At 41.7% G+C, this 12,633-nt stretch overlaps 1 protein-coding gene across 1 annotated transcript in view; it reads right to left on the bottom strand.

The window, feature by feature from the left end:
• Positions 1–9,214: 9,214 nt before the first annotated feature.
• The window catches only part of PLBD1 (phospholipase B domain containing 1), a 36,965-nt gene continuing 33,546 nt past the window's right edge, over positions 9,215–12,633 (bottom strand). Inside the window, exon 11 of the mRNA XM_044455735.1 lies at positions 9,215–11,802. Within this exon, the coding sequence (XP_044311670.1) occupies positions 11,635–11,802 (168 nt within the window). The 3' untranslated portion in view covers positions 9,215–11,634. The remainder of the gene's footprint in view (positions 11,803–12,633) is intronic.

The following is a 12,633-nucleotide window of genomic DNA, read 5'->3' as shown; positions in this document are numbered from 1 at the left end:
CTTTTGCAGTCTTGCGTGGTTGGTTCTGATAATCAAGAGAATATTGAGGTTAAGCACTTTAAAGTGCATTGCAACAATGCAGACATAATGTATGTCTCACCCTAACCAGATCTCCAGGAATGGATATGGTGGGTGGGTGGGTAGATGAATGGATAGACTGCACCAGACTTAGCAGAAAACAGGCACGCCTTGCTACAGCTAACGCCTGAGCATAAGGGGTTGAGGCCAGCTCCAGAAGAACCCCCAAACTTCAAGCCCATGTTTTCAAGAGGAATGCCACCCCAGCCAATACAGTTTGAAGAATACCTCTTTGTCTGAATTCAATTTGTTAGCCCATTTCTTGTACATTACCATGATCGGGGAACGATTCTTGACATCTTTGCTGGAACAAAAAGAAAGAATGAGTTGGCTGTCATTCATATAATGACAACATCAAAATTTTTAACTTTTCACAATGGATTCATAAATGTTAAACAGTATGAAGAACAAGATAGAACTCTGAGGGACACCATAGGCAAAGGCATCACCAGCATTCATTTCACTTTTAAGTTCAAATGTTTATGGACAGCTTTATCCACAAAATTTCTCTCAAATTGATCAGATCAGACCACCAAGCTGTCCTCCCTTTCACTTTGTGAACTAAGATGTAAAAGGCATCTAACTACAAATAGATGAATCTGTCAGTGGAGAATTTTTTGAACTCTTTGTCCCAGATTTTGAGAATTCTTGTTGCCAAGAGTTCATGTAAACTTGAGTGCATCACTCTTAACATGTGCATTTTTCTATACAATTTTGCCTGATATACATGTCTTTGCAAACAATTTTTCCAATATATTTTAATGTTATTTTCACTATATGCATTCCTTTACACATTCTTTGAAGACTCCAAAATTTGGATAAGTACATATTTCAAATGATAACTGAAAATGCAAAATTAAGAAAATTTAACATTTAACAAATGAACTGCTGCCCCACCCATACTTCTAACTACTTGGAACGCCTCCACTGGCTTTCATTAAGCAGATGGAACAATGGTAAGAAAGGGCAATCACTGTCTACAAAGCCTTTCAACTGTGTTTTATAATACACATCATTCATCTTCACCACTGTTCTAATCATTTTCATGGCTGTTTCCTTGCTGTTAGCTCCTTGGACCACAAACGACCTAGCTGAGCTTCATACTAGGGGAGAGGGCATTCAGGAGCAACTTTGTCAAGTGCCCACACCATTTCCAAAGATCCACCAAGTCTTCAACAAAATTTCCAGCATTTTTGACAGGAAAATCCCTAAGCCCCATCAGAAAACTTCCTTGGATGGACCATACAAATAGGTCACCCTACTCCTATGAAAGTCAGATGCTGCTGGGCATAATACCAACCATAACCACAGGCATTGGTCTATGATAGTGGCACTATCACGCTCTCCCTATTCAGCAGAAAATAGTAGAACCAAAATATGTCCCACAGAAGCACAATGGGGAGCAATGGGGAGAATGAACTCCATTCGCTCTCCGGTGCTGGTTTATGGTGAGTATCCCTTTGTAAATGGCAGTTGAGTGAAGTACATAAAGGTCACTTGTTATACAAACCACCATCACCATGTTTTAAGTCTCGGCATCTGGGGCCACTACTGGAGTAGGCAAGGGAGTGATTGTGTGAGGAGGTGCTGCTGCGGCTGTGGCTGTTGCATAGGCTCTCTCACCTCCCTCAGGCTACTCTGGTGAGATGAAGCAGATAGAGGGGGGAGCGGAGGGACACCAGCTATGCAGTAACAGCTGTACATAACAGTGTGGGGTGGGCACTAGGCAAGGCTGGCTATGTGCAGGAAGCCCTGCTACTGCAGAGTTGTTCTAAGGCACTCTGTTCCTCCCCACCTCTCTGAGTTTTGCATAATTATTCATATGGATTTTTTTATGTGTCTTCAAGTCATCTCTAGCTTACAGTAATCCCATGAATGAAAACCCTCCAATATGTCCTGTCCATGACAGCTCTGCTCAGCTCTTCTAAGTTCAACAATGTAACTTCCTTTATGGATTCAATTCACCACATATTTCGTCTTCCTTTTCTTCTTCTGCCTTTGACTTTCCCTAGCATGATTGTCTCCTTCAAGGAGTGTCAGTCTTGTCCTTTTCACTTCTAGGGAAGTTTCTGGCTTGACACATGGATTTAGTGTGTAGTTTTTCAGAGTTGGCTTTTATTTTAAAGTGAAGCTTGATGCAGGGGAAGTGCATATTCTTTTAGATGCAGAAAATGAACCATCTGATTGAGAAGGTTAAAGAAAATAATTTGCTCGTTATAGTCCAAAGATTCATGATCTGAACAGGGATGCTAAATCTCTTCAGTTTCATCTATGGGTGATATATAAACTTCTGCCATGTCTGTTCTTAGACACCTTTTTTCTAATTTAAAAAGCCCCCAAAGTTACAGCCTTTCATGCCCATGAAAAAGGTACTTTAGCCTCCAGCAAGAAGCCCAGGTGTTTGTCTGTGCATGTCACTTGTTTTTCAATGTTAAGTGTCAGTCGCTGAAATCTAAATTGAAACTCATTCTGTCTGCTAGCAGTATTGCATTCAGATGGACTGATCTGTGATCAGTGCCTATATTTAATAGCATACAATTAAAATATTGTCATCATATCACAATTCAGTGCTTCTGTTGTTCAGAATTTAAGATCTGAAGTGTTGTGTTGGTCACTATACAAAGCTATTTGCACCCAGTACAAAAGATTTACCCATGTAGTTTATACTGAAAAAAGTATAATGATAAATTGAAAGACCCTATTTTAGAAAGTCTTCACTCTTCACTTATTTTGGTACATTATTTTCTGTATGTATTGTGGATGTATTTCTGTAGACTGATACAGATGATTAGTAGGCATGAATTAAAATTACATTTCCTTCAAGCTACATGTCACTTAATCTATTCTTAATGCATTGAAAATATGAATATTATTGTCATTGCAGCATTTTAAAATAAAACTTCAAATGCTAGGTGTGAGTTTATAACCTACTATGGTATTAGTGAGTGTGATGACTCCATCATGTTGGAGATAAATTCTACTTTTGAAAGTTACAGTAGTTCATCTTATACACTGTTTCATTTTTGCTCTCTCAGTAGGAAGATGCAGTTTTTGCAATTTATTTTGCTTTTGGAAATGCTTAAAGAGCCTTACAATGCAGTAACACTAATCAATGCTAAAGAAATTAAAAATAGGGAAATCAATATCCTGGGAAATTGTGTCTTTTCTCTTGTGAACCTATTTTACACTGTTCAGGAACTAACAAGGTGCTGTGAGGGGTTGCCAAAATACCATGAGACAATAAGCAATACCTTGCAATAAGCTCCCAGAAAGAGAAGTAAAATGTTGCTCTTGAGCAAGCCTAAATGCACTTTTGGAAGGATTCTGTATTTAAAGGTGGCCTACTAATAATTTTTCATAAATGTCTTCTGCTGAGTGCTGAGAAAAATAGCTTCATTCAGTGTTTGGCAGTGAAAATGCTTTCCTGAACCGCACCCCTTCCTTATAGCAAAAGATCACATTTGGCCTTTTTAAGGTAAAGAGACAGCAATCTCACAACAGGTTCTCATCAATTTTGAAGTAACTTGAAGTAACATAGGAAAATGGAAGAAACTACAATGATGTGACATTATACACTACTCTGAAAATGCAGGAGGTCTCCTATCTGCAATCAGTTTGAAGAGAGGATCCAGACATGAAGATTCTAAAACTGCCTGGGGGAATCTAGGAGGAGAAAGGCAGAATTACTGCAAATCAACAGAACTCATATACTGTATGGAATTCTATATCCCACCTTGGAAATGCTAGTTTGCTCGCAAGGAGATCCTTTTCTCTGAGCAAGTCCAAAAAGATCTCTGCATGAGCAAGCCGCCACCTTGCCATGCAGTGGCTTGCTCGCAAGGAGATCGTTTTGGACTTGCTTGGAGAAAATGACCCCCGTGTGCATCCGCCCCTGCCTTGCCGTGCAGCCCCCTGTCCCAGCCTGGCCCGTACTCCCTGCCCGCACCACCTTGGCGGCCCGCGCCCATCGCCGGCACCTTTCAACTGGCCCCCTGTGGAAAAAGTTTGTGGACCCCTGCTTTTGAATAAGAAATAATACTCTTTTTCAAAGATATTTGTGGTGAGACAGAACCCCATTAAAATTTACAAAACAAAGTTTTGAAAATATTAGCCAGATATAAAAAGAGGAATCTCATGTAAAACATACACAATTCAGGGTATAATATTAACCTTAAGTGTACAGTGGTACCTCAGCTCACGAACGCCTTGGTTCATGACCAAATCGGGCCACAAACAAAAATTTCATGAAAATTTTGACGTGGGTCGTGAACTCCATATTGGGTGGTGACCAAGATGGCAGCCATCTCCCCCCCCCCCCAAGTGGGGAGATGGACATGATTGCAGTTGCATTCGTGCAGGGAAGATGGGCACAATCTCGGCCATCCCCCTCCCAACCAGCACGATTGCAGCCATCTCCCTACCCCTCTGAGTGGGTAGACGGCCAATATCACACCCATCTCTCCATCCCCCAGCAGGCCCTGTTCACACCCATCTCTCCATCCCCCAGCAGGCCCTGTTCACACCCATCTCTCCATCCCACAGCATGCCCCGTTCGCACCCGTCTCTCTGTTCCCCAGTGCACCCCGTTTGCGCTCATCTCTCCCTCCCCTAGCATGCCCTGTTCACACTCGTCTCTCCCCCCACCCCCAGCATGCCAGGATGACAGGCGCGATCTCGGTAGTGCTGGGGGCAGGGAGATGGCTGCGCTTGTGCTCGGGGTGGGGAGGGGGAGATGGCCATAATCTTCGTTGTTCTTTGTTACTTTCCTTCACATTTTTCTGATTAAAACAATGGTTACAGAACGGATTAACCTTATTTACACTGAACCTTATGGGGAAATTTAACTTGGCTCACAACCAATTTTGGTCACTACCAGAGTCCTGGAATGGATTAAATTCATGAGCCAAGGTACCACTGTGCTTTACCCCACAAACTTAACTTCAGACATGCTGATCTATATTGCATGTGATCACAGTAATCAGTTTGTCAAAGTTTAGTTTAATCATTTGAGATATATCTCTGAAATATCCCAGATATTTGATTGGGCAGCATCAAAACTGCCACCTTGCCAGTACATTATGTGGGATTATATCTTTAATAGAAAACAATTCAGATTTTAGCCAGCTAATTGATTAGTTTAACCATCATAACAAAGCAAGAACTGACAACTGAAGTTTCATAATGGACAATAAGAGATCAGCACAGAAAATTATTTTGAATTCTAGATAGCTATACAGAAATCCGTTAAGTCTGCTTCTGAGTGCACTTCAAAGGATGGCTTTTACCCTTTGAAACTCTAAATGGCACATGGTCATGTAGCTATTTAAAGGACTGCCTAGCCCCACCTGAACCTGCCTGAGTGTTAACACCAGCCTCTCAGACCCTACCTAGATCCCACTATTACCACCACTAGTAAAGGAAAGGAAGGATATGGGTCCTCTCCTGTCTCAAGAACATTCTTTTCAGTAAGGGCCATTTGGCTCTATTCTTTTTTGTTTTGGCACAAGGTGAAAACATTCACATATGTCAGTCCTTTCAGATGTATCTATCTTAATGAATTTAGCCCTGTCTCCTGAGCAACTGCCCACTCAACAATTGACTCATCCAGATTAATCCCCAGTTCCGGGTTTCTTCCGTTCCATGCCTCCTCTCCCTTTGTGCAGGTGTACTCAATATTATTGCCCTAGTTAAGATGAACAACAGCCTACTATTGGTTGATTAATTCTCACAGCACCACAGACTATGTTGTCAACCATAATGAATATGCAAGACCTAGCTAGGGGTAGCTAGGGCTTGTCTGAACTCAGGCAGCAGGGGTTATTAATGGGTGAAAAAGTCCTTGCATATTATGTTGTCAGTTTTAAGGATTTAAAAGGGTTGGCGCAGTGGTTTAAACCTCTGTGCTGCTGGGCTGGTTGATCAAAAGGTTGCCGGTTCGAATCTGCACAACGGGGTGAGTTCCTGTTACCCCGTCCCAGCTCCTGCCAACCTTGCACGCAAATGCAAGTAGATAAAAAGGTACCACTTTGGTGGGCAGGTAGCAGCGTTCCGTGCACTTCGGTGTTTAGTCATGCCGGCCACATGACCACGGAGACTGTGTGGACAAACGCTGGCTCCCTCGGCTAGGAAACAGAGATGAGCACTGCCCCGTAGAGTCAGGCATGACTGGACGTAACGTCAAGGGGAAACCTTTACCTTTACCTTACCTTAATCCCCAGATAACCTCCACTGCCCAGGTTTGGATAAAAGGAACAAGACACAGCAATCCGAGTAAGGCCTTGCATATTTGTAGGAACAGCTGGTATGTACTGCAGCACCTCATGGATAAACTAGCCTACAATAGGCTGTTGCCTCATGTGAACTGGTCCACTCTGAGCTCCCTGCTTCCTCAAACAGGGAGAAGTCCACTGATGGTGCTACGAAGCATTGTTTTCCTTGGAGAGTATTGGAGCCTTTTGCTCAGCTTTATTTATTTTTTAATAAAGCAGATAGTATGAAAATGGCTCAAGAAGGGCTGAGTTGTTGACCTTTCATAAATTTAGTAGCTCTCCCATTCAAAATACAAACAAGGTATTTCTCAACTATTTTGAAATCTCACTGTTAATTACCATTGGAAGAATTTCCTAATCTATGAATAAGCTCATTGTGTAATGGAGAAATGGGTAGCCAACTGTTACAGCAATACTCTCTAGGTACAGTTACTTTTAGAGTACCGCTCCCTTTTTTTATGCAACTACTGGACATTCTTCTGTAACTATGTGCCTGGTACCTCTGTGAGTCACAGGGTTAGGATGGATTCCCCATGGTGAGGCTCTTCACCACATAATATGACTGCTTGTACTTAAGGAACCAAATTTGGAAACACACAGTACAACCTCCATGTTGAATTCACAGTGGGTGTATTTACACATAACAACAAGCCATGGGAAGAATGGCTTGCCATCATGACACCAGAAGCATGGTGAACAGTCTTCAAAGGCAGCACAAAGAAAGGGTGTTGCAGTAATAGAATTTACTACATTAGAACCCTCAGCAATTCAAGGAGCTATTTTTGTGCCGTGCAATGTCCCTTGTGCAATTCTTTGTGGCCACCAATTGGTCTCATCCACTGAATGAACAATACATCTTCAGGCCAGGCATGGGAGCTTCCAGAGGTGGTACTTCATACAGCATGCTGCAGCTCCTACTCACAATTGGACCAAGATGACTGCATGCTACTCCTTTCCTGCAAATGAGTTCGGGAAGAGCTGCTGCTCTTCTACGTAAAGCAACTGGCTGGAATTCTTCCATACAGCAGATGTCCTGAGTAAGTCTTCTTCTGCTCTTTGACTTCAGTGTTACAAGCCCAGAGTGACAGAAATAAAGGGCAAGGAGTTTCTCTCTCCCTTTCCCATGACAAAACAGCTGCTGTGGACACTGCCTGACTGAGCAATGGCTTTAATTCTACAGTCAGGGAGCAGCAAAGCAGAACAATTTTCTCACATGCACACCCAAAATGATTCAGCTTTGAGAATGCTCCAGCTCAATCTCCAGACAGAGTTCAGTAAGCTCTGCCACACAGTGATTGATAGAGGCAAACACAGTAGCCTTCACCAGTTCAGTGAATGTGGTTGGAGATATTTTTGGCACAGTACTGAAGTCCCCAGTGAGGTCGGTTCCTGAGAAAACAGAAATTCGCCTTTAAGTCAAATTGGTACGTAAATCAGATCACATATAGTGCCAGTGCTCCCCCTAGGGGGTTGCAGGACCCCATGAAAGTGGAAAAAACATGAATAGTTGTAGCCAACCCCCCCAACTCACCAGTACATTCTGTTTGCAGCAAGGAATTGCTGAAGAGCTTTCCCTCTCTGGATGGGCAGGACAGGAAGGCCTGGTTTGGAGGTCTCCCTCTCTCTTCTTTTGTTTCCTCTCTTTCTATGGTAGTTTTAAAAAAATTAACAGGTTTATGGTAGTTTGTTCATAAGTACAGGTTGTTCATAACTCAGTCATTCATTCATATCTTGGGGACTGCCTGTATTGCACATGTGCATTTTCTCATGCATTCAAAAACAATAGTAACATAATATTGTAACATCAGTGTGAACAGACACTTCACAGGAATGCAAGGTGACGGATCCTTTGTACCACAAATCCATGCATATTTCAGTACTGAGGTTTTCAAACTTTGTTTTGGGAACTCCCAGGGTTTCATTACAAGCTTAGCAGGCACCTTCAGAAGGAAGGTCAGTGACGATTGAGCAGCTTTCCAGTTTATCTTCTGCAATATACAACCACATTGGAGTGTGTATTCAGATTTTTGTGGGGCAATTGTAAGACAAGAGGCCTGGGCAATACTGAGCATGAAGTGTGTGCACCCTAGGATGGTTTGTTTATTGTGCTACCCAGAGATCTCTTATAATAGATATACAAGATGTTTTTCCAATGGAACAATTGGTGTAGGAAACATTCTTGGATAATTGGATGTTTTGCAAATGTTCAATAGATAATTTCGACATTATAGCAAACTTATTTGCTAAGGGTGGACCCTTAATAAAATGGCACCATGCACAGCAGAAAGTTGTCAGCATGCTTGAGAAACCCCTAGGCTTCAAGCAGTACAAAAATTAATTAGGAAACAACCTCAACAACTTCTGTGGTCACAGAATGAGAACTGACTGCCAGAAGCAAGGAGACGGAAAAGCAGTTTGGAAGGAATGTAACATTTTGAAAGAGAGCCTAGCTAGATTGCTGGAACTCTGAACAGAACGACAACACGCTGCAACATTTTGCTGCAGATTCCACTTGTACAAAATGTACTGCCAAGTGTGGCCCTTTTTGGTTTGACAACTAATCCAGACAGTTAGAAATAAAATACAGAAATACAAATAAGCGTTTTTCAACTCTGTAAAAGAATCAGAAGTGGCTTATCTAAATGTATGTATGTATGTATGTAATAGTTTGAGATAAGAATTTTATCTAATTAGAAAATTGTATTACATCTATGTTAACCTCCAGGAATTCCTTTGTTAGCCTGTTGTATCAAAAACAACCAAGAAATTGTAATCCCGTAAAGACTTAATAGCATAATAAATGTGTTAGTCTTTTAAGATGTTACAAGTAGTTTTTGTACACCATAGGAAGAATTAATAACCCCATGTTTAGAACACAAGTGAATTTATTCACTGTTATATAGTGGAAGGACAAGTTGTAGACTATGTTGAGGCACAGGATGAGCAAATTATGTAAGGGAAATTTTGTATATTAACAGAGTGAATTAATCACATGAATTGAATATGATGATGCTGCCATCTGGTGGCTCCTTTAGAGAATGTAAGAAACAAGATAAATCAGAGTCTCAGTGCCCAGTGGTTTATTTGTTCCACTTCCAACCCTCAGGGGATTTTGAAGATCTGGAACTTCACAGGGATAGCAATAGCAATGTTTGCTGTGTATGTGCAGATATGTTCTCTTGCCTTCATTCAAACAAAACCATTCTGAGACAGCTGCAGGTGTTCAGTCACAATGCATCTACGTAATTTAGTGACTCCTGCTGCCAAATGTCAAAAAGATCATTCCCGTTCTGTGTTGGGGACTGATTACTGTACTCAAGAGCACAAATGAAAATCAGTGAGGCAAGAGAGAGATCTGTCCAGCTGTGTATCAGAAAGAGCCTTCTAATTATACCTGAAAACATATTTTACTGCTTCAGTGTAAGTATTAATTTGGCATAGAATCAATAGCAGCCTTTTAGAGCTGCTCAGCCTGGTTGAAAGTGCAAAATAGAATGTAGATTCAGACATCCTCCACTCACCCAATCATGTTTTCATTTAGAATTATAGTGTTGTGAGACCCTTTATAAAAGTGACTTGTGTAAGAGGGTATAATAAGCACTGTCCAAGCTGCCCCAATCTAGGATGCTGCAAATCAACCTGCAGATGCTGCTGCTCTCCTCTCTGGTCTGTCTCTGCACTGAGAGGGCAAAGAGAGGCCTACAGTTCTAGTGTGTCCCACATATGCTAAGAATCTCAACAGCTGTACCATTGCAAGCATTTGCCCGTTACACTGCTGTGGAGAGGTTATAGAAAATAGGCTTGCTTTGTATTCCAGTGGGAGGATGTGGTGGAGGAGAGGTAGGGGAGTCATTTCATTGGCCAAAGATTGGTTATAAGTGATTGGACTCGCTGCCATGGCATCCCTGCATCTGATGTGTACTCTTTCAAAATCATCTCTCTGCAGGGCATATATAGCAGTTGTTCTCTCCCGGCTCAACCTCAACATTACCAGCAGAATCTTACTTTCTAACTCTAGGCAGGAGTTCAGTGTCTTCATTAATACCTTCAGTAATGATATTTCAGTGTACAAAAGAACAGAAATGTGGCTCTCACAGTATGTGTATGAAAGGCAGACTGCTGGAACAAGAATTCCATAGAGTAAAACACACCAACAAATTAGCCCAGATTATATGCTAAGTAAAGCTGAAATCTGCAACCTGATAAGGTCCAAGGTTTAAGAAACTGAAACTTCTTGTTAGGTTTTGGATTGGTAGGTGCAGGGCACATGACTAAATGAAGGGGCACAAGACTGCTATGGAAAGAGTGGTTACAAATTGTTTTTAGCCTTTAAGCACTTTAGAAGTTAGGACTATCTACTGAAATACTTTTGCAATAAGTCTAACACCAAGGCATATTTAGCACAATATCATTGACCTATATATTGTTGCATGTTGTTACATGTTGTCATAGCTGCATAAGGTACCTAGCCTTCAATGCTAAAAAGAAAGTGTAAGATGTGCTTGCCAATAGCTTTTATTCAGGGTAGCTAAAAATGAGATTTGCATGTGGTTAAGAAGCTTTTCCCTTGTGAGCTACCCAGCGAAGCTCCTTTATACTGATTCCAACCATCAGCCCTGCCTTGGCATCGAGGGCTACTTCAGTCTCCTCTCATCCAGGTGAAAAGGTCACCAACTGCCTAGGGTGTGCGCAGAAAAGGGTTCTTAGCAGAGAGCCCACGGCTGCTGTTTCAAAGCATCTGGAACCCAAGGTCTCTCAGCAGTATTCACTGAGAAAGCATACTGAAGTGAGAGTTCAGGCACCAGTTATATCTACAGAAATCACTAACTGCTGCACTGTATGTGGAAACCTCTCAGCCAGTCTAAAGAAAACAGGCATATGTAACCTGTTCTGGAACTTGAGTCAGGTCAGCCTGTCACTTCCAATTAAACTTGTGATGGTGGTACAGTTGCTGTTGGGAGTATCAGCATTTCCTTCAGAGCCCAGAAAAACATTTAGCGCAGGATAGCAAGTACCTTGTTGTACAGATAAACAAATGCAAGGAGTGCATATGCTTGCTTTGTAGCTAGACATATCGCAGCCTCCACTTTCTGCTGCTGCACTCTCCTTTGCCTGCAAGCATGTAATGTTATTGCATTGCATCTCCACCACTTCCCATCCCACTAAATGCAAATTAGGAAACAAAAAGTGGAATCCCAGGTGGGGACAGGAGTTTATTTTGTATGGCTGTATAAGTGTAAGCAGAGAACTTTCTTTTCTCCTGCTGGTTAAGTTTCTTATTCCAACTTCACAGCATTGGCTTCATAGTGATGAACTCAAAGTTGTAAGAATCTGGCAAGCCCTGGTGTTTAGTCCGGTTGAAATGGTTCCAGCTGAAGACAGGCAGGTCTTCCTCCACTGGTGGGCCACTGATAGCATAGGCTGTAAATTTTGCAGACATATTGATGTCTGCTATCTGGAAAACATTAGAAGAGAAACTATCATTGCAAAGAAAGGAAGGGTGGGTGTTTTCCACAATGAGAATGCCCATAGTGGTTTGAACATTCCTCAGGTTTGAACATTCCTCAAATCAGACCAATGAAACATTTGCTCAATATGTGTATTATTATTATTATTATTATTATTATTATTATTATTATTATTAGAAAACTAATAAATGGCCCATGTTTTCTGTATCCCAGGAACAACATTCAGATACAAAACAGGGCACCATAAAGGATCACAGAATCACTTGCAAATACAACTGACCCATTTATTAGGCAAGGTGGCATGGTCCCTTCACTTACAATGGCAGACTGGGGCCTCTATTGTGCAGATAAACCACTTTCTTTATATATTTCTACATGACCCCCATGTTTAAAAAGCCAGCCCCTGGTGGAGGCAACAGAATATAATTTGGGTTGTAGAAAAGCACTGAGCATGCCTGGGCATCCTCATCTTTGGTCCACTAATACATATGAAACTGTTTGGGTTTTAGTATGTTAGGAGAGGGGTCAGGGTGTCTTTAGATAGGCATTGGGAATAGATGTGTGCCCTCCCAGTTTTGGGAGGGGCTTGAAGGGAGAACACTGTTCTGTTTCAGACCCTCCAGAATATTTTGAGTCAGCCCTTCCTATGAAAATGGCTCAAAAGTTTCTGTGTAATACAATGGAACAGGAGGAAAGTTTCAGGGTTTATTCAAAGGGAAACTTTGAATCAACTTGGCTGATCTGAATGCATTTCCCCAAGATTCTGTACACCTGACAAAGGCAAGTGCCCAACCTCTTAAGAGCATTTGTTTCTACAG

Source organism: Varanus komodoensis, unplaced genomic scaffold (assembly GCF_004798865.1).
Source record: "Varanus komodoensis strain SLA01 unplaced genomic scaffold, ASM479886v1 scaffold8, whole genome shotgun sequence".
Lineage (NCBI taxonomy): Eukaryota > Metazoa > Chordata > Lepidosauria > Squamata > Varanidae > Varanus > Varanus komodoensis.
Note: the sequence above shows the minus strand (reverse complement) of the source record. Positions and strands in the feature narration are given on the sequence as shown.